The following is a 23,276-nucleotide window of genomic DNA, read 5'->3' on the forward strand; positions in this document are numbered from 1 at the left end:
CCCCCCCCCCCCACCCCCCCCTTCACAGCTTTCATCCAGAGCACGACGGGGAGGCTTCACTCTCTCTCCTGTTGTCTCTTTGCATGCAGCAGCACAGCTCGCGTTTATTTCCTCATCGCCGTGTTTCATCTTTTCTTTCAAAGCTCTCCAGCTCTGAAATAATGAGACCGCCTCTGTGCTGCGGAGCTGTGACAACGCTAGCGTTTAACGCCTCACGTCATCTTCACATCGCCCGACGAAAACCACAAAGATTTCAGTTTTTTTCCCCGTAATAAATGAAAAGCAGAGGATGCTGATTTTATTTCGATGCTTGTGCACTTTCTCTGATTGCACAACCGGGAGTCACAGGCGCGACGGTCATAACGCTCGCTAAACACTTAAACGACTAAGCAAACTTTTCTTTTGTGATTTTACCTGCAACATTTAGAAGTTTGTTTTTGTTTTCTTTACCTATTCTCTTCTGATCCGTGATGTCCAGCTCTGGTTCAGTATAAGGCTTGAGCTCGTCCTCCTCAAATCCTGCATTGATCCATCGATCCTTCATGATTTGCTGCGAAAACAGATCGAGACAGTTAGAATCAGTTTTAACATAAAGAGACGTAAAACCAACATTTTATTTGAAGATTAGCCTTTTAAAAAGGATTATTACAGCTGGTTTAAGCTGGTTTAATAATGTCTTCGGGATGAGTTTATAGTAGCTGATGGTGGATTTTTTTTTGGTGAATGCTGACGGATATTTGAGAGTAAACAATTTAATAACAATATATACTGATTGATTAGTGTTGTACTTAACATACATCAGCATTTTTGACATGGATTCTTTTAAGTTACTTTTCAAAAAGGGACATTTTTAACTATGAAACAGTTTCTAAATGATCTCCAACATGTCTGTGGCGTTTTCTGAGCTGCCATTTCAAGTTATTTACTCATGGGCACCTGACTGTTGTTTTAAGACTGACTAGGAAAAACTGTGAACTTGTCCTTTAATTACAGTCCCTTCACTTCTCTTACACCTCGTCTCTCATTGTGTTCTCACTGAGAGCGACGATGGCGGTGAGCTTAACGTTCACAGTGGAAGTGGCTTCACTAGACGTGTGGCACTAAAAAGCAGCAGAATTTTTTCCAACTTGCATCATGTTGGTTTTTCTGTCAACGACTTCGACCAGCATCATAAACTTGCAAAGGGAAACACAAGCAGCTCGAGCCGTCCAATCACAGCTCTCGAGGTCCAGATGACGGCCATAAATTACCTCAACACATCGTGTGGTTTGCTCCTAATATATGTTTGTGTTCTTAAGTCTAGTTGTATAGCTTTTATTTTGGTATTTCCTTTATTGTGAAAGGAGGGGATGGGGACAGTGTATTTAGAGTTGAGTTCTTACTTTGGCTTCATGAAAAACTTACAGAAAGAATAAGAGAAAGGAGGGAGGAGACGGATGTGTAGCCTAGATTACTCTCCTGACATTTCACAGAAACATCCATATTGAACTGTGCTGCACTTCATTTGTTTGCACCTTTATTTTTTTTTAATTTGCAGCTGATCAATTGCTCTCTGGGGGTTTAAACGAAGACCGAGCCAAACTAATTATCACTGATCATGTTCTGATGTAACTGGAGGTTATGCCGTTATCCAGGGCAATCGTGTTGCATCAGAGGTGAAAACATGTGACCCTCGGAGTTAAGCAAACAACGTTTAGCTTAACTCGCTTACATGCATCTCCACAGGATTCAATAAGATGCGATAAAAGTGATTTAAAGCAACTGAAAGATGGAAATCAGCGTCTTGATTAAATGGCTCATTTAAAAAAAAAAAAACAAAAACAAAAAAACATAAGACTTCCTTTACAGCTGATCCTGTTCAGCTGCTCAGGAGCCAAAAATAGAAGAGAAACTGAAAAAATGTTTCACATGTAGAAGGTGTGATGCTGTGTGTCACGTCAGGCGGCACAGTTACAGCTAAAAGATAATCATCAACACTTTTCTGCCAACGTGATCAGCGACTGATCTGTGGAACATTTCTCTGTCCTCTCTGCCTCTTACATGAAACACTGACTATTTTCATCGCAGCAGATGTTCTCCGTGAAATGAAATGTCTAAATATTTCTGCTATTACCCGGAAAATTTAATTATTATACATATTTTTTTATTAACTTGTATCTGTCGGGACAATTTGAGACATTAGGACCTTCAGTGGACTTCACTGCAGCAGCAAGTCCGCAGTCACATGACTTTTCAGCCATGTTGATTTGACTTTATAAAAAATCTACTATTCTACTGATGCGTGGTTCATTTTCTCATGTACAGTAACGAGCCGTTCTGATAAAAGATGAACTCTTTTTGTCTTTCAAGCCTGGGGACGATGCGTTTTTTAGCTTTTTGCGAAGTGAAACATCAGCAGACCTGCACAACTTACAAGGCTGAATTCTGCATTATCTATAAAAAGTAATTATTAATATTTCCTCATACAGCCTGTATGACTGTATGAGGAACTGACTGTATATATTACAAAGGGAATACAAACAGTCTACTCAGATTGTTCTAGTTTAATAAGTAGTCTGAACTAAAGTTTGCTAACTGATTCACCCGCTCTGTTTAACCTTCACATCAGTCTGATATCTGCAGACCGTTCACTAGCTGGCTCTAGTTTCCACGCAGGAAGAGAGAGACTGAAAAAGTCAGTTGACTCCTTTACCTCTCGTAACCAGATGTGATGCGGAGCAAAATTTGCTAATCTGTCCCTCTCGTAAATATAGCTGTTAGATCCAACTAGCCACCTGGAGTCAAGGCAGTCCTCTAAACTGTGACAGGTCAGCATGCAACGATACTGCTCACATCACACTTTACAGGACCGTCAAGACCCGAGACAACTAATCCAGCCAGCTCTCATCCTTTTCGTTCACGTTGTAATGACTCGATATTAATGAAAAAACTAAACAAATATTAAAAATAATCACATTTAACGGCGTCATACTGAGTTTTCTTGTGTATCCTTGAGGTCCAACAAAGATGCTGAATCCATTTTCTTCCTCAGCACATTTTCGAAGACGTTTTTCTTAACATTTATCAAATTGTAAAATGTTTTCCTCCATGTTTGTTTGCTAGAGGCAGATTAGTTCTTCACTGCCTTTGTTACCACATCGCTACGTCCGTTTGCATGTTACAGTCGCAAACTATTAATCAAGGTCAATCAATGGGACGTCATGAAACCAGTGGCAGGGTGTGATGGGGCCTCGGTCCTGGCTCACCACTCTGGCTTTGAGGTGAACTCAGTTCTACTTTTTTTTTTTTTTTTTTTTTTTTTTTTTTTTTTAGAGGAATCGACTCAGACTAAGTTAAGTTTTATGTTCTCCACTGAAAACTGTGAGGGATCCTGGACTCGTGGATGAAGGCAGAAAAGTGAACAAGAAAGACAAATTTGGTACAAACACGGATGACGATGCATTATTCATGGTTACAACATCAGGAGGAAAGAGGAGAGTGTGGGCCCGGCGCACACAGAAAACAGGACGCTGTGGGCGTCGGAGGAGATGATGCGGGGGGGGGGTGCAGGGACCAGGAGGAGGGGAGAGGAGGGGGGGGGGTTGTTGGAGAGGTGGAGGATAGATGACATTCTCCGATGGTGCAGACGTGCTCGGGGAGAGTGTTAAAAACGAAGAGGTATATTTACATTTTCTGCGTCCTCCCTCACCTCGAGAGTACCCCGCTTGGCCGGGTTGAGCACCAGGAAGCGTTTGAGGAGGTTCTCGCAGTCTGTGGACATGTAGAAAGGGATGCGGTACTTCCCCCGGAGCACACGTTCACGCAACTCCTGCAGAGAGCAGAACGGCAAGCAGAAAGCTAGAGAAACACTGAAACATGCCAGACTTGTGTCAGATTTGACGACTGGAACAACACACAACGGAAGAAATCTAAGGTTTCTGATGCAGACAGTGGGTTCTACTTGCTTCGTAATGCTTAAGAGAACCTGGAGAATGTAGACACGGAGAAAAAATACAAATATAAAGCCAATTAAACTTTAGGACCTAGGGTGCAGGGGCTTTACCTGCAGTATTATGATGCCAGTAAATCCACACATCCACACACTACCCCACCTTGAGGTTCTGTCCATCGAAGGGCAGCGAGCCGCTGACCAGCGTGTACAGGATGACCCCCAGGCTCCAGACGTCCACCTCCGGCCCGTCGTACTTCTTCCCCTGGAAAAGCTCCGGCGCCGCGTACGGAGGAGAGCCGCAGAACGTGTCCAGCTTGTTGCCCAGAGTGAACTCGTTGCTGAAGCCAAAATCAGCGATCTTGATGTTCATGTCTGCGTCGAGGAGCAGGTTCTCAGCCTGCAGACAGACACGCAGAGGTCAGCAGTTATGATCCTTTTTATCTACAGTACGTCCGCACACGTAATAAATCATATATGAGCTCATTAGTTTTTCTTTTTCAGCATTAAACTGATGGACACTGACTAAAGTCTTCCTCCCATCTGATGATGATTCATTCGATTTCTCGGGCAGTGTGGTGACTCAAACCGAAGGTCAGCAGGGTTAGAGGTGATTATAAAAATGAACTGCATTCATTAGTGACAGATTACATGGCTTCTAACAACATCGTGGCAACACTTTATTTTCATTATAAATTACTCTATCAACTATTTTTACTTAAAAAAGGAACAGTTTGACATTTTGGCAAATACTCGTACTTGTTTTCTCCGCCTGGCCAAGAAATAGTCCAGCTCAAAAACCTCCAATAAAACAACAACTTGTCTTTTTTACACTTTGGCTTCTGTGCGGATGAAATAAATGATACATTATATGTTAATTAGTGAGATTTACAGGTGCTGGCAGACAGATGAGATTAGCTTTAGACAGAGCCAGGGAACTGCTGGCTGCAGCTTCACGTTTACAGTCATTTCTTTATTTGCTTACTAAACAAAATGGCACAAAATAATGAAAAACATCCATCACACATTCTCAGAGACCGAAATCAAACGTGTTTCTACCAAGAGTTCAAAAAACCCAACGATGTTCGATGTAGAATGACATTAAACAGAGAAAAGCAGCAAATCTTCACATTTGAAGGTTAATTTTTCTGTCAATCAAACAATCAATTATTCATTTCAACATTTGTTTGGTGCAGTCTGGTCTAATAAAAACAGTAAACGTCTCCTTTCCGAATGAAACTGCTCAAACAGAGATGAAGATTTTGAGTCAAACATCTGCTCTCACGCAGCTGTGGGCGAAAGACTAATTAGTCAGAAGCTGAAACAGAGCGAGCGGAAAAATCCATCGAGCCGGAGGATTGGACTGACATCCTGAGAGGCTTTCAGCTGCATGGGGGGTAAACAACACTCGCCAAGATGAGACTGACCGTGATCAAGACCAAAGAACACATTAAATCTCAGTGGATGACACTAGTGAAGTCAACATCTCACAGAGCGGCGTGAGGAATCCTGGTTTGTTTGATGGTTAAACTCGAACTGCGGACACTGACACCTGTCCTCGTTACACACAAGGAGAGACATGCGTCATATGCTGCATACGTAAAGCAGGGAGAGAGGGGACGACTCCTCTCACGTGTCCCTGCGCATGGATCATTCATGAAGCTCTACAGAGGAAGCAGCGCAGACGTGCAGCCGCCGGCAGAGCGGATACACGGGCTTCTCTTCGCCGAGCGACTCCCACTGACGTCAAGATAAAAATACAGACGCATCAATATTTAAACCTGGAGAAGTAAAGTGCCTCACGGCTGCGAAATGGAGGAGGTCGATTTACACTACAACTGCCGGTGTGACGCAGAACATGTGAGCGACTGACACACCCACGCCGACTGCGGTGTAAATTTGAGGTGGTCTTAAAGCGAGTGGAGCCTCATTAGCAGCATATTCAGTGGGAATATGGGAGATAAGATGACGAGTCATAAAACACGCAACACTGATGTCAGCTCTCTACACTGTGACCTTTCTGTCCAATATGAGTCAGAGGGAAAACAGCCTCAAAAGGTGGAGACACCTTTGAGGCAACTAATAAACACACGACGATGTGCATCCATTTTAGTTCTGTGATGCAAATCGCCATAAACACGAAGCTTCTGCAGCCTGGACATGGAAATTAAAACATGCACAAAATCTCCGACATCAACCACAGTAACACTCACAGATATAATCCATCTGTGATGAGACTGATACATCACACATCAAGATATTTACTGGCTGATATATGTTGTCAGTTTGATGACTAAGCCTGGAAACTAGTTGATACTGATGAATTACAAAGGTTTGATTTCAATTATCTGAGATAAAAACTGAAACAGAAAACAAATCAACCGAAACACAAATTCCAAAGAGAAACGTGCAGAAACAAAAAATATAAAATCAAATAAAATAAATGGCATAAAACACAGGCACAACTGTATAAAAAAAAAATGAAAGTTAATTTATCTTATTTCCATTTTGGACTAACTTTTTATTTCTTTGGTTTAGCAACATGTTCAGTGTGAGGTTTCATTCATTAAGGCTGCATTTGTGTCTCTATTTTACCCATATTTGTTATTTTCACTGTTGACTAATCTCAGTTATTTTCATGATTAATTGTTTGCACAGTAAAATATCAGCAAAGAGTGAAATCCCAGGGAACTCTAGTGGCCTAATGATTGAGGCTCATGCCACGTGGCTGCAACAGCCATTGTTTGATTCCCAGCCCGGGGACCTTTGTTGCAGGTCATTCTCTCTCTGTCTCTCTCTCTCTCTCTCCACATTTCCTGCCTCTACTATCAGATAAGGGCGAAATGCCAAAAAAATAACCTGAAAAAACGCCTATCTCTATTGCCAAAAGCCCAAGTTGGCGATCAAAGAACATTCAATTTAACATCATTAAAAACCAAGAAACAAAAAACACATTCAGAGGCTGAAACCAGGAATTTGTGTCATTATTGTTTAAAAAAAAAAGGACGATCAATCACTCATCATCAAAATAGTTCCTTGACCAATTGTTACAGTTCAATTTTTTTTAAGTTGAATGTGTGTTTTTTTTTATGCTTGTTTATAATAATACACTTTCCAATCACGGTCACTGCCATTTCAAATCTATTATTATTATTATTATTATTATTATTATTATTATTATTATTATTATTATTATTATTATTATTATTTGGGATATTTCTGACTCTAAATAAGATAAATGTTGTTCGACTCTAAGGAGAAATAATTTCTTCACGTCTTTCCACCATCATTTTTCCCAGAAGGCCTGAAATCCAAAGAAAACTGATGTTTCTGCGATAACGGCTGCAAACTCTTCTGAACGTCCCGTCATGCGGCTTCACTGCAGAGAAACTGTTGCCTCAGCCTGTTCCGACATCATTTTTCTGCAGCTACCGACTAGACTACAAACCAGTGTGGCTTCTCTGAACTCACCTTGAGGTCTCTGTGAACAATGTGCTTCTGGTGGCAGTACTGCACCGCCGATACGATCTGCACGGGGGGGGGGAGAAAAAGACAAGTTGAGTTGAGTTAAATGTCTGGTGTGTTCTCAGACAGTGATGGAGGATGTGGTGGAGGAGATGTGGTTGACACTAACAGGAAAGACAGAACATAACACAGGTGGGGCTAAAGACATCAAGAGGGTGAGAGAACAGCAAATTCATCTGTCACACAGGCCAATAACACAACGCACCAACTGTGATGTGTTTTAAATATTACACATGTGGCTCCGACATTCACTTACTTCAGTTTTAATCCTGGATGTTGTGCATCTTCAGTTTCACTTTAAAACTGGGTGAGAGGTTCGACTCTAAAACTAAGACAACCACACTTTCCATCTCTGTGTAGAAACCTGACCAACAACACGTCTGAAGAACCTGTTACTGAAGTGCATTTTCCATTTTCACTGAAGACAATATTTCCTAATCTGCACTTGCTGTATCCACACCCTCAGATATATCGACTTAAGAACAAAACCCATGAAAACACACATGGTGTAAGGCACTGCTTTTAAATTCAAACTGTATATTGATTGTACACAGTCACCAGTGACCTAAGCTCTTACCCTTGCATTATAATGGCATCACAATCATAACGTAATGTAAAAGTTTAATGAACTAAATGAGGTAAATCTTTGATTGAACATGTTGAACAAGCAGCTAAACATCTGCTTATTGCTGCATGTTCACGATAAACATGTTCTCTTCATGATAATGTATGAATAGTGCTATACAAATAAATTGATTGTTGAATCTGATCAAACCACACCCACACAGTCCTGATCAATCACAGCAGCCAGGTCTTTAAGAGTTAAACTCTTGATAAAATAATATCTAAGGATGATTATCTCTTAACTTTAACTGTTATTGCTTCATACTGAGTCATAAATGTTTATGGTCACATTAGGCCTCTAGTCGACCTCAGGCCTGATGTGATGGGATCTGATGTGGGTCGTACATATTAAGCAAAGCAAACAACCACAAATAGTAAAAGTGTGTGTGAGTTATATTGTGTTTCATGTTGTACCAAACATGGGAGATGATTTCATTGCTTTCAAATACGGCGCAGTTTCTTTTGGCTCGAGTTGAACAAAAGGTGAACGACCAGAGGCCACGGTTCAAAACTGGAACAAGAAACACGTGCTCAGGCAAGTTCAGGCTTCAGCTGCAATGAATAGGAGCCATTTTGAATCAAACTGCAGCCATGTTCCTTCGTATATAAACGTGTTTTAATGTCTCGCTGGCGTGCGGCTGCTTTGCTTACAATGACAACCTCACGACGGTCTCTCGCATGAAGGTCTTGATTAACGCTCTCTGCAAGTTCTGAATGTTTGACCAGTTTCTCATCTTCAAACAACAGTTTGACTTTGGACTCTGTGTGTGTGTGTGTGTGTGTGTGTGTGTGTGTGTGTGTGTGTGTGTGTGTGTGTGTGTGTGTGACAGTCATTGAGACATAATTGATGGGGAAGGAGGAAAGTTTGGACATTTCTTATCTGCCCTGCCTGTGGGACAGATAAGAAGGCTGCTGAGGACAGGAGGACAGGAGGACAGGAGGACAGGAGGACAGGAGGCAGAGCCGGGAGCAGAGGTGTGAAACCAGAACACTGCAGGGGAAGAAAGCTGGGTACCTGTCTAAATTTAGCCCTGGCCTCTTTTTCCTTCATTCTTCCATGTGCAACCAGGTAGTCGAACACCTCTCCTGCAGAGGAAACAGCGAGAGAGAGAGAGAGAGAGAGAGAGAGAGAGAGAGAGAGAGAGAGAGAGAGAGGATTAGACAAAGAGTCAGGTGCTGGAGACAGAGAGAGAAACAAACAGTGAGTCACAACTTGTAAAAATAAGCAGATAAAAATAACTTCGACAAATTTTTCAACGCAGCTGGCCTGCACCGGCACCCATGTGCATGGTTCGAGGGCGTTTCTTGACCATATTGAGACGAGCGCGGCGCCGCTTCCTCCACACTGAGCCTCATCCTGGAGGCACAAAAGCTGCTGCCGTGCGCTCCAGCAGCAGCAGACCTCTTCCCTCGGCCGAAACGTGACTACGCTCACTCATGTGCTAATTGAGCTGGAGTGGCTGGCGTGCATGTGTGCGTCCATATTGAGGCGAAAAAGAGGAACTAAACATAATAACAAGCAACAAAACCTGCAAAAAAAAAAAATAAAAGGAAAAACAAAAAACGCCTCCCCTAAATACTCCCCTGAATACTTGAAACCCTCCCACTCTCTCGGGGCTGACCTGCAGAGGCGGTCGGAGGGAGAGTTTCTGTACTTCAGCGCTCTAGAAAAGCAACAATTCATCGCTGGACTCTGACTCAACTGCTAACACCTCACATGTCAGAGCTACAGAGCGCAGTGTGCGCTGGACATGGGGAAGAGATTAGGGATCAAAACTGACCAGGAGGAGAATGTTAAATGATGGAAACTAGATGATAATTTCTGTTAGTTTCGGGTTTAGTCGGACTTTGGATTGGATCTCTGAATGTTGGTCTGAGCGATCGGATCTCAAATGAGTCCTATAAACGCATCCTGGGTGCGTTCACACCTGAACTCAGAGCTGTCCACTTGTTAACACCAGGTCTGAACTGAAGCCTAGAAGTCTGTTTCCATCGTTTAACATCTGACTCATAGTTTGTGCTGTGAGAAACTGCAGCGTCTTCTCTCACTGAATAAACGAGCCATAGATCAGGAATTAGGTCACGCGGGGGGGGGGGGGGGGGGGGGGCGGGGGGGGGGATTACTGACCTGTGAACGTGGATTTACAATAACCGAGTTACTCTCTCTGATTACCTGTATAACCTGGTTTCTCTGAGCACCCCGGTCACGTCTGAGCATGTTAACACACTGCAGGAGGAAATCTAGTTCCTCTGATCCGTTTCTTGTTTGCATGATGTTTATGAAACAGCTCAGTGGAGAGAGTTGACTGTAACCTGGTGCATGTAGACGCACGGAGAACAGTTTTTCTATTCAGTAAAGCTTCCGACCACCAGAGGCGGCACTGAGCTCTCTGTTACTGAGCAGCAGTCCAAAGCATGGTTTCTGTTACTCAACACTCATCTGACGTCGTTTCCCTCAGTATTTTCCGATGCTCTTTGCGTAACAAATTTAATCAGCGGATCTGTAACTGGAATGTACATGTTCCTGGAGAGACCCGTGTAGTCATGGATCAGGGCTGGACTGCAAATCTGCCGTGCTGCTGAGAGAGGCGAGCGGTCGCCTTGAGATTCTGTTTGAATTCCAAGTAAATCGATGCCAAACTGAGAGAAACATTAGATTTACTTTATTAAGATCTAATCTAATTGGCCTTTGATCAGAGCTCCCATCCCGGTGCTAATGTGATTTGCTCCCCGACGAGCAGGTTCTTCACAATTCTTCGTCTCCGCTTGGCTCAGCGGTCCAGATATGACCTTTACAGGAAATCAATGGTAGGATGTGCCTTTTAGGGTCTGAGTGTGTGTGACACTGCATTACATAAGAAGCTTTCACCACAAGGAAAATTCCAATAGTAAACTAACCAGGAGCGAAGCTGTAGCTCTCAGTCTACAGCTCACCACCGCTGTGTGGTTTTCCTCCCTTCTATTTGCCTTAGTTAATGGATCCACCTTCTTATTATTCAACGTGTGCTGTAGCACGCAGTCAATTATCTGCAATAAACGACTGGGAGGACTAATGTGGTGCTCATTTCCCTTCACAGACTGTTCAGTAAGATGCCGTTTCAACCGGCTCACTCAGTGCAGGAAGTGCTCTCATACCTGAGCAACGCTGAGCACGTCGACGTATCGATGCTGTTAAAACCTACAACGCAACAGCTTTTTGTTTTGGGTTCAGCTGAAGGCAGTCAAACAATATGGTTTCCCTGCTCTGACTCGGCTCTCACTGCGTTTGCAGAGGACATCACTGCAATGACACATGTCACCGTCCCTTCCTCCCCCCACCCTCTCCCCCTTCCTCCTTCCTTCCTCACAGATTTTCAAACCCTATATTTGCCAAACTATCTTTGTTGCGCGAGTCTGGATAATTTCCCAGGAGGTTTACCGTAAAGAACCTTGTAATTCCACACTAATTAAAAAGGTAAACAGAGACAGTATCTAGGTTTCCATCCAAATTTGAACAGAATTCTTAGTAACAAAAGGTGAAAGAAAATGCAAATTATTTCATGCACTGCTATTATGTGAATATCAGGTGAAAGAGGTTTCTGGTGGAGCTAAATGTTCCAGTTGATGTCACTGCAGATGACATAATTAAAAGAGTCTCAAAGTCTGTTTACATTTGCACATTGTCAAATTTTGTTTTAATCCATACATAAACTTTTCCACCGCTGAGTGTAAAAGTCTTTACAACTCTTTACGTGCTCCAGTTGAAAATGCAGAAACAACAAAACCAGGTGGATAGAAATGTAGTTAGTGTTCAACTGATACACCCCCAGTGAATTAATTCCAATTCATTGCCAAGCTCACGTCTCCTTTGTCTTTTAGTCGGTGCACAGCAGGTCAGGTGAACAATCTGTCCACATGCAACCTTAAAATTCAACATCCTGTAACTGAAGAGGGAAGTTTTCAATCAATTACTCGGCTTTAAAATGGAACAGTTCCTCCAGGATTTTTTCGTCTCAGTTTTCTCAAATCAAATTATTAGTTAATTAATTAGTTATTTTCAGAAAAATTTTCTAGGAAATAATTAGAAAGTTATTAGGAAAAAAAAAAGAAAAAAAAAAAAAGACTCAGAATAAAGTGTTACTCAGTTTTGTTGTGAAGATACTGACTTCATGCTGAGCTTATGTGAATATCAGTGTTTTCTATAACTGACATTAATCAGCTCCATCACTCAGGTTTTACTCAGACTTGTTCAGGTGGAAGCAGAGTCTGAAGACTGTTCACTGCTCCCCAGATCTATAAATCATTAACGCACACATTTATCACATTTGGTGCTAATAAATTATACCTGGGACACTGGGAGCAGCACAGTGTGCGGATTTCTACTGAATATATCTGGTCATGTCTCCACAGCTGCTGTCGAGATACGTTTTTATTTCCCACTTATATTTTTGTTTTGTTTTACAGTTTCATTTACAGTTTATTGGTCTTTGTGCAAACACAATCTATTGTTTCATGTTTATACTTCACTGTGAGGACGGGTGACATGTTGGAGGGTACATGGTTGTCAGGTTACACCAACAAAACATGAATAATTTTATTTCTGTCTCACCTCCGCTGGCGTACTCCATCACCAGGTAGAGCGTCCTCTCTGTCTCAATCACTTCAAAAAGCTTGACTGAAAGAGGGAGAGAGAGAGAGGAAATTATAAATTCAATCATGTCTAAAGATGGAGACTGTAATGAATTCATGGACACCAACATCAAAAACGTTTCCAAACAGACGCCCAGGGAGTCGAGGGGGGAACAGAGAAGTCACATGGATCAGAGTGTGTGTCGTGACCATGTAAGCACAGCGTCGAGCCGAGCTGAGCAGCACTCAATATTTACTGTACAGTCCCAAAGCTGTTTTTTTTTTTTTTTACTGCAGTGTGTTCAGCTTGAAGATATAAAAGACTGTGTGATGAGCGGCTGAGGGCTGCACTGCTAAATATAGACAAGGTGGGAAGGAAGAGAGAGAGAGAGAGAGAGAGAGAGAGAGAGAGAGAGAGAGAGAGAGAGAGAGAGAGAGAGAGAGAGAGAGTATGGGCTGAGAGAGAGAGAGAGAGAGAGAGAGTATGGGCTGGTAAGCGCTTACTATCACCCTGGTAATTATAATCACATTTCTGCAGAGGAAATCATGGAGCACAGGGAAAGGAAATTAAAAGTAATTAGCGGGGAATCCCGTCTCCAAAATCAAACGCACCATGGCAGGATGGTCTGATGTGAACGCCCTGTGTGTATGTGTGTGTGTATGTGTGTGTGTTTTATTTATTAGGCACACTGAGCTAAAACTAAAGCAGTTTAATACAACAGTGCTGTGATATATCCTCCTTCATGAAGGTTATTATGTTCAGTGCTGCTGAACACAGAGGTATTTCTGTTATTTAACCCGGCCCCACTGATATGAATGGAGTGGATAAAATCATATAAACACCTGCCAATATAATGTAATACAGTTCAACAAAATACCTCCTCCACAATGATCGTGAAGTTGTATCAACACCTCTCTTTGTTTTCAAATCCTTTCTGCTGTTTTTTATGTTTCTATTTATAGCATGTGTCTTTATCTCAAGCATCGGCTGAAGTCCAACCACATCTGTGATCATTTTTAACTCAGTGTGCAGCAAGATTTATTTCTTTGTATTTGTGCACTTTATATTTGTAGTAGTGTACTGTGACTTGTAGTGATTTGGTTTTATGTTACCTGCCTTGGGACTATGGATGTAAATCAACATTATTGCTACAATCCAGCTCGTTTCCATCGTGTATCTTGTACTGATGTTCATCGACGTGCATCGTCTCAATCAAATAAACAAATAAATACATGTATTTTTCATGTTTTGTGACTCACATTATAGACATTTTTACTATCTAATGTGCTATATAAACACAGTATCGTGAGGAAGTGTTGCAAAGGCAAAACACACAATAAGGTGACATTATCTTGGACGTGTTGGGCATTTTTTATTACTTTCTTTAGATTTTTTTGACCAATTAATAACAATTTATTGATAAAATGATCAGGAAACTAATCAATGACTAAAATAATTATTATCTGCAGCCTTAAAAATCACCTGATCAAGATCACGGCCCCGTTTCTCATCTCTTTCTTAGCTATCCAGTGAATGTTGAAGCTCTCAGCAGCTGAGGTTTTTGTGATTCTGGCTGCTTGTTGCTGCAGTGGTTTGGTGTTGGTTGGTATTTCCTCTTGCAGCTGGTCGTTTGATGCCAAAGTTTTTCTACTGCTCCAGGCAGCGTGCTCTCGTGTTTATCGATCAAACCCACTTCATTTTCTTGTCCAAAAAAAACAAAGCGGAGAGAACGGCCCTTCACGTTCGGCCACAATCAATCAGCGACAGTCGTCCACAGAGGACACGAGTCAAGACTCCAAGTTCGAGTCACAAATCATCGGAGAGAACTTTATTGTCAGATTTTTTCAATGTCACGGGCATTTTATAAAATGTCAAGAATGTTTCTGGCACAGGCCGAAGAGTCTGACCTCGGCTAACCAACCTCATACTTTGGATGGCTGCCATTTTTACAGAAACTTCTACATTTGCCAGGATTCTTTGATTCTCAAGAACACCCTGCAGCGTCTGTGTGAACCAAAGCTGAAACTAAAAAAAAATAAAAAAACGGGCAAGAAAAAGCTCAACAACACTGAAAACATGCTGATGAACCAGTGGCTGGCAGCATGTTGGTGGTTCATGTGACTGTCCAGGGACAGAAAGGTCAAAGGTCAGAGCTCTGCAAGTCAAATGTCTTTGGGCAGAGGCCGAACTCTGACTTGTTGAATTTAAAATGAACGAATGATTCAGTGGAGTGAAATTCGAATGTACATGTGTGGAAGTTTATAACAGACTTGTGATAACAGTGTCGGCCGTGTTTCACGTGCACTTACCTATATTCGGATGATTCAAGATCTTCATTATTCTAACTTCTCTGAAGAGCTGAAACGAAAAAAAGAGAGAAAAGAAGAAATTATAATTCACCCTGCAGGTTTACCATTCAACACTTAATTACCATTTCAATATAGTTAATAGGAATATTTTTGCTTTGGTGAGCACATATAAAAGAAAAACCTCAGGACAGAACATTAAACTAACACTTGCACTTTATACAGAGAAATGAGATGAAGTGATAAACCACATTATTCAATCCAACCAAGTAAAAACCACAATAATACAAAGAGAAATCTGACTGACAAGAGCTGTGTCACAAGAATAGAAGCTTTTGAATCAAATGTCCACCTCATTATGCAACTGTCCATCTTTACAGTTTGAGCACATTGTGTGGAAATCAGTCTGAACAAAGACAATCTTCTCAGTGTCAAACTGACTCTTTTCTTTCTCACAAAATATATGTGAAATAAAGGAAAAGGAGGGAAAGAGATTAAACAATTACTTTCTTTAACATGTATTTTCAGTGAAATTAATACAATAATAAAGTTTCTTAAAAGAGTAAAGTTAGTAATTATATAAGGTGGCTACATATATAACACCCCAGTTCTCTGCAACTATTAGTTGATTAGCTGTTCAACGGGGAATTAATTGGCATGTATGTATTTTGATTATTATTTCATCATTAACAGGTGCAGCATCTCAAATATGAGGATTTGATGCTTTTCTTTGTCGTATATAACATTAAATATTTAATTTAATCAAATATTAAATACAATATATTATATTTGTGCAAACAAATCCAAGATCAGAGTTAGGGTTGCTCCGAGTCAGATTTTTCTGTCCTGCTCACACGTCTCGATGATGAGGAAACACGTAACCAGGTCCCCCCCCCCGTCGACACTGAAATTACTCATTCCTATTCTTAGACGGTTCATTACAGGAGCTCATGGGTTCACAGATCCAAACACTGGCGCTTGTGCTCGCCGACGTCAACACATTTGTCAAGGTAATGTGATCATTTTGTCACCGCCGGCTCATCATCTCCACAACAGGAATCCCTGAAGCTCAGAAAGCAGCCTGAGAGATGCTCGGACAACAGCCGACACCCCCACTTTCTCCCTCCCCCCTCCCAGACGGGGGTCGAGAAGAGCATTTGAATTAAGTTAAACATGCAGCATCACATCTCCCCACCTCACACTAATAACAAGACACTCTGTCACAACACGCTCTCCTCCCCCATCAGCATTCAGACTGACCAGGCAAGCAGATTTGTAACGGCCAAAAATGCTTTTTAGTCTTCCGCTGTGCGAGGCATAAAGAGATCTGAGTGCTATTTATTATTGACTACACCTCTCCTCCCTTCCATAAAAATGTAAAAAGCATCAATTCTTCATGGGGCCGGAGTAGTCCGTGTGCTAGTTAGCTTACCGACGAACAAATCGCAGGGCAGGAAACACACAGATAGAGACACAGACACCTTCTGAAGGGATGAGCGCAGACAGCAGAGCATGTGCTGCTTCCACTGTATTTAGGTTATCAGCTCAAAATCCTGCTGATGCATAAATTATTATATAAAACAAATAATGATATGATAATATATAAAAACCAAAGACAGTCATGAAAAACTACACATTTTAAAGCCATAGCCACCAATATAACCACTAAGAATTAATTACATCTTTATATTTTAAGATGACAACAAACTAAATCCTTGGCATTTTACAGGGAAAATTCATCAGTTATTAAAGTGTCACTTTTTTCTGTGGAATGAGTCACTGAACTGAAAAATGATGTTTAATAAACTGACGGATCATAAACTCAAACATCTTGTTAAGATGATAAATCGTTGCTTAATTGAGCATTTTTCTTATTAATCTCAGAGCTTGAATCAGTGGGGAGTGAAATGAACGACGTCAGGAAAGCGAGCAGGTCCCGAGCCGCAGAAAACAAAAAGTTCGTTGACAGATTCGAACCCGCGGAAGCCTCGAACCCTCGGGTCCACCGAGACGCCCTGACACAGCCTTCTGTCCTGGTGTCTGCCTGAGAGGCAAACAGATGGTGACAAACAGCGGGTGATGTTTTCACATTCAGTGCGGCGCTGCACGCCGAGGTGCTTCAACACACACACAGCTCTGACAAAATGTGGAGAGACGCTCGTTGTTTAAGGTCTCTCTCGTGTTTCACAGAGAACCTGCTGCAGTGTGAACCAGGTCTGTCCTCGTGTAACACGTCCACTGTGTCCACTCTGCAGACTGTGGCGCAGATGTCTTGATCATGATTGGACCAAAACTGTCACATGACACTCACAGTACAGCGTAGACTGTAAATAAAGATGGACGCAGCCTCTGTGACGTCACCCACAGGTTTCTGAAAAGTGGTTTTAAATCTCAGAGTGAGCTGCTCCCGTCGTCGCCATCTTGGCAGGACCTGACTCCCTCGAACTCCCGATATTAAATGTAATATGTTACGTTTGGTTGAGGTCCATTGTGCATAATCACATTTATGTTTTTTGTGTTATTTGTAAACACCTGTAGAGCTACATGCATTACCCATTAAGGCCACAGCTGAGGCTCATGAAACTTAACGAGCAATTAAGGGCAGCCAGTGACAGGAGGGTCAGCACGACCATGCTGTGGATTATATGGGAAATTATGGATATTTGTTTATGGACCTTTGGGATACCCAGAAATAAATGGTGGAATATTATGTTGAAATGTTTGTACAGTACAGGTTAAAAAAAAAAAAGTACAATATTAAGAAAACTGCTTCGGGGTGATGGGCTATTTTTTAATTTGGACACCTCATAGCCAAAGAAATTAATCAACACAAAAGTCAATAGATTATGGAAAATCTCTAATTGCAACCCTAATTGGATGCTTTCAAAGTGGCGTAATATTTGTTGTTCTTCTAAAAAGATATTCTATGGCTGCCGTTTCTCTGTATCCTCCTGTGTTTGTCCAGAAAACAACTTAAACACAAAACACGGCTGTAAAGATAAGCATCGCTTGAAATCACATGATTCTGAAATAGTAGCTTAAACACTGAAATCCTCCGAAGATCGTCGGCTGTGGGAGACGCTGAGATTATAAATCTCACTTCACTCCACTTTTCAGAGACAAGTGAAGGGTTAATTATGAACTCCAGTCAGCGAGGCCTTCAGGATGGAGTCGACCGGTTTGGAAGCCATGTTGACGAACTGAGCCAGGACGAGTCTGGCTGCTGACGAAGAGGAGGAGGAGGAGGAGGAGGAGGGGAAGAGGAGCTCTGGAGTGAGCCTGAGGTCTCCTCACTGTCATTACACTCTGCCTGTGATCTGGCTCTGCCCATCATTATCCTGAAAATACTCTCCTGAGCTCCAGTAAGTGCAGAGGAATAAATGTGAGCTGGTGTTTTCCTGTGCGACACTGGGAACCCCCTCGTCACCTGGCGACTGGAGAGAAACTACAACCGAGCCGCGGGACAAATCAGTTCAAGGTAGTTCGTTTTGTCTGTAAGAGACGAGTACACGAGAGTCTCTTCTCAAAAACTGTGTGACTTTGTGAAGTTTTTTTTTTTCTTTTTTTTGGCACAGTCTGTGCTGCCCTACATAGCAGATACGAGCTCTCTGACACAAACGAGTGTATGGGAATACTTTGTCAGGTATGTTATGCCGTAAACAGAATTAGTGAGAAAAACACCAGAGAGAGGCAGAGATGATTCACCACATAATCCAACCATTAGGCCGAGGACGTAAACCTGCTGATGATCCAGTCATACCACCGCAATGATGCACAGCTGTCCCCATTACGCAATGTGTCTTGTGATCAATACACGGCGTCTTCGGGCCAAACGACGCACAGTTTGAGGGTGAAGTCACACACACACACACACACACACACACACACACACACAGTCCACATCTTAGTGGAAAACTCCTTCCCTGTTTCAGCTAGCACAGCCTCAATTACAAGTGTTGTGAGGCTTGTAAACAAAATCCTGTGGGCTCAACATTAGATCGTTTGCTTTTTGGTTTCATCCCACCAGGTCCAGGGACTTTGAGGTGAGTCACAGCAAATCGGATTACAGCCCCTGCAACATCAGCTCAGAACGACGGATGTCTGTACAGTTTTTCTTTTTTTTTTTTTTGCTGTAATTGACCCCTTGAGTTTATTTCACTTCAGACAAAAACATCCAGGCTGCAGTTTACCTTCAGTACATTGTGCTAGCCTCAGCTTTCTAAGCAGGAGAGGCTGCTCCTCAGTGCAGTTATCTGTCCAGACGAGAACAATAACGTTTGAGCTTTACTGGGGAACAAGCTAATCAACCTGAGGGAATAAACACTATGGATCAAATTTACTCCTGCAATCACACTAAGGGCAGGACACTTTAAAGAAAACAGGTTCGTCTCAGATTTTTGAAGTTATGAGGCCACAAATAAAAAGACGCCTTTTGTCGATTCGACTGCTGCAAAGAGAAACACAAAACCTCAGCACCAACTTTTTGAATCTTCTCCCGCCAGACCAATTAAGTACAGTGTTTCCCAACCCTGAAACAAAACCATGTGTACTTTTCTCAGGTTTGTGAGTCAATCACAGCCGGACTGTCCGAGATCGTTTCATTTGAATAATTTTTACAGGCTGAAAATCTAAAAACATCCACATCCGTCGCTGCTTAAGTGGTAAAAGGAAAACTGATAACTATTTTGATAATCAAGCAATCTGTTGGTGCCACTGTGACTATAAAAGTTCGTTTGTTTCTGATTTTCTCTGTTTTATACCAGACCAACTGTGTTATTAAAGTGATTAGAAGAAACTAGATTCTTAAGTATCAGGTTTTGTCAGATAAAACTGTGCTGGGTGAAATAAAAACATGACATTTATGTCTTCAATGTTTTACGCCAAACACACTACTTAATAAACAGATTCAAAATAATTCACATTCAATAACATGCTACTGAATCCCATCCATAAATACTGCTAATATGTATCCTGCCGTATCATAGCAGTTATTAAAATAAAATAGATATAAGTTTTTCCTGTTCAGGCTTTAGTATCGGCTCTACAACCACTTCATGAAAAGAAAAACCTGGGCACGGGGAGCTGAGGTTGTCCCGGACTCCAACCATCTGATGGACAGTGTTTAGATTTAATCAAGACTTCCAAGTGTCACACTCCCTCCCTGACCCTTGACCTGGACGACAACAAGAACCCCGAGCGTGCTGAATCAGGACAGAGCGGGAGGAACAGAGTGGGAGCAGCTCGCCAGGAGCCAGTGACAGATGTGAACGTCGACTCAGCTCCTCCAAACTATTAAGAACAGAGGCTGAAAATAAACATTTAGGCTTCGGAGACGATATCCCCCGCTATCAGCCTCTCGCCAATTCCTCCAGTTACATAAGAGGTCAGGACACAGCGGTGCCGGCTCTGATGCAGGTTGGCTGTTTCAGCAGCAGCGACTCGGAGGCAGAGACGAGCGTAGAGGAAAATAAACACGAGACCCGCTCCTTTAAAGCTCATCTGAACCTGAACACAACATCTGATGCACAAAACCCGGAGCTGCACGATGGTGTTCAGCCCACACTTTCAACAAAGGCCTCAAAACAGCACAAGTAGAAATGTTTTTTAAAAAAAGGATAAGTTTGACTTTTTATATTCATCATTCATTCATTGCCTAAAAACCCCATGAAAAGACCAAAACCGACACAGCGTCAGTCTGTCTCTCGATACTTTCCAACTTCCCCGGCCGCTCTGTGGCTCTCGGCTCCAAGTCCATTGGTTTCTACTGAAGACATGTACATCTTTAAAAAGCAGCTCACTAATACTCATATTTAATGCTCAGTAATTTCCTAAAAACAGCTGAGAACTGTAGTTTTTAGCAAATATTACTTACACAGGAGAAAAAAAGTGCGTTTGTTGGGAACTACTTTCAGCGAATGAATACACATTTGGTGTTGTGTGTTTACAGAAACGGTGCCAAGATGTGGCTCATTGGGGCATTTTTAATAGTTTTTAGTGATTAGAGGAGGTTGAGAGAAATCACGACTGGCTGATTAAATATGCTTATTCTCTTTCTTGTTCACTGGAGCTTTGTTCTGTTGAGGGAACTGAACTTATTTTAGGAAAAACATTAGCCCACAAGATTTCTGCTAGTCACAGAACGTTTTGTGTTTTGTTGGTACGAGAAGTCGAATTCAGACTTTCAGTTATTTATATAAATGTGTCTTTGAAGCGTAGCCTCTAAACTTTACATTTGTTCATAGGACATTTAGAGAATTGTTATTATTGTACTGGGGCTATTTTCCACCTCTACTGATTGTTAATTGATCAAATGAATTGATAGATTGTTTGTGTTCTCTCTGTCATGGTCACTTTGGGTGACCTCATTTAGATCAGGTCTAATCATTCTTGGGTCAGGTCGGGTCGGGCCGCGCTCGCGTCCACCTCAGATCAGGTCTGTCTTTTTTTTCGGAAAATGAATTGATGCACGTCGGGCTCAGGTAGGTTTACCACTGGTCTGTTTTGGACGATCTCTAAAACTCACTAATTAATATGTTACATCTGATTTGTTTGATTTGTAGAAAAACCAAAGTGGTTCAGCAAAACGTTGTGGTTCTGTGCGGGTCATGATATTAGAGTCGAGTCGCCATGAGAGAGATCCGGACAAACTGCCCCCCCCCCCCGTTTCCAGGCTTTATGCAAAGCTAAGCTAATTGGCTAATGGCCTTGGCTTCATATTCACCGAACAGACATGACTGGTATTGATTTTCTCATCAAACTTTCAGCTTGAAAGCGAATAACTGCATTTTGGAAAAAGTTGAACTATTCCTTTAATGTGAGTGACCCTCGTAGATCTGAAACCCTCAAGATCAGGGGCCGGGCTCAATCACTGAGCGTCATACCCATAAAATAAGCCACAAATCTAATCCATGTCAGGATTTCCTTCAACTCTGAATCTCCGACTCACCACTCGAGAAAGAAAAAGGAAAAGGCAGAGAAAGCTGCCTATAAATAGAAACATGTGACAGGAACGGGAACATTTTACGTGTCAATCATGAAAAAGTACTAAGAAGTATTAAATGTAGTTTCTCGTTTCAAGTGTGTTCCAGTTCCTTAAAATAAACATCAAGAGAAATCTTTATATCCCTGTTGGAGCAGCAGGAAAAATAACCTGACAAATGAAGAGAGTTTTTCTTTTCCTTGACTGTGACAAAGCAGTAACCTAAAAACAACAAGGACCGCCGACAAAAGCCTCACGCTTTGTGCTTCCGTGAACAGCGCTGTCATGACTCAGTGTTTTTCTGTCAGAGTAGTGTCACAGCCAATGCCAAAGGGCCCGGGCCTCCGAGATACAAAAGCCAGAATCAATGGAGCTTTGGAAAAACTGATGGAAAACCACTAGCCGACCGCTGAGAGGGACGAGGGAGAGACGAGCCGGGGCGGCGGGGGCCAGTTGAACATCAACACCCAACATCATCGCCGTCACCACCAGCAACAGCAGCAGCCGCCAAGCTCTGCCCCATCCCCTCCTATCTCGTCTGATGAGCAAAAGAAAAAAGCCTCCGGAGTTGCAGCAGCTGAGTCGATATCACTCCGACTTCCCCGAAATGACTTCCAGGCCGAGAGACAGAGCCAAAATGTACAGCGGCACAGATCAAAACAACCATGTGCGCACACACACACATGCGCACACACACACACACACACACACACACACACACACATCTCCCTTGCTAATGAGTGTACACATAAAAAGAAAAGAGAAACAGGGCTATGGGCAGCTCATTCTCAACTCGCTGACTTCAAACTGTAAAGTGAAACTGCTATTCACTGGGCAGCAAAAGCAGCATTCACTCTCAGCCTGTGAAATTTGCATTTTAAAAGCAAACCCGCTTCCTGATTTGGTTGATTTAACAAGGAAAACAAAACTGTCACTCCCAGTTGCATGACAACCAAACAGCATGAACTGGAAAAAGGTAGAGGGAAGGGAGGCTAACAGATGTTCAGAGAAACACCATTAATGACAGAGAAAATTAAAAACAGCCACTTGCAGCAGAAAAGCCTTCATGGGGACAAATCTAAACTACACTTTGAATTTGCCCTTCTATTGCTGTGCTGGCTGAACTGCAATGAAACACAGATACAGTCTCCTTTAACAAGCTTTACAGTCCAAAGTCTTCATGTATAAACCTAAGTGGGGCACTCAGTGTGGAGCTGAATCGTCTCCTCGGCTGCAAAAGCATCACACTGAAATAATAAAAGCTCTTAAGTCACCCCAGGAAGCTATATGAAGAACACATGCTCC

The 23,276-nt window shown here is 42.2% G+C and overlaps 1 protein-coding gene across 18 annotated transcripts in view; it reads right to left on the reverse strand.

Annotated features, from left to right (window-relative positions):
- Positions 1–23,276, reverse strand: part of mark3a (MAP/microtubule affinity-regulating kinase 3a) — a 52,524-nt gene that overhangs the window by 20,309 nt on the left and 8,939 nt on the right. For 12 of the 18 annotated variants that reach the window (XR_015437670.1, XM_023412959.2, XM_087175774.1 and 9 more), the window contains exons 4-10: positions 14,996–15,044; positions 12,666–12,731; positions 9,093–9,163; positions 7,400–7,456; positions 4,092–4,328; positions 3,668–3,808; positions 451–550 (exon numbers count right to left, since the gene is read on the reverse strand). Coding sequence is in view for 17 of the 18 variants with exons in the window: in XM_023412959.2 (XP_023268727.1) it covers positions 451–550; positions 3,668–3,808; positions 4,092–4,328; positions 7,400–7,456; positions 9,093–9,163; positions 12,666–12,731; positions 14,996–15,044 (721 nt within the window). In the remaining variant the exon portion in view is untranslated. The remainder of the gene's footprint in view (positions 1–450; positions 551–3,667; positions 3,809–4,091; positions 4,329–7,399; positions 7,457–9,092; positions 9,164–12,665; positions 12,732–14,995; positions 15,045–23,276) is intronic. The other 6 variants (XM_087175773.1, XM_023412962.2, XM_023412969.2 and 3 more) reach the window with 1 other exon arrangement.

This window comes from Seriola lalandi, unplaced genomic scaffold (genome assembly GCF_002814215.2).
Source record: "Seriola lalandi dorsalis isolate HSWRI2012SDOR001 ecotype SW California unplaced genomic scaffold, Sedor1 jcf7180002054497, whole genome shotgun sequence".
NCBI lineage: Eukaryota > Metazoa > Chordata > Actinopteri > Carangiformes > Carangidae > Seriola > Seriola lalandi.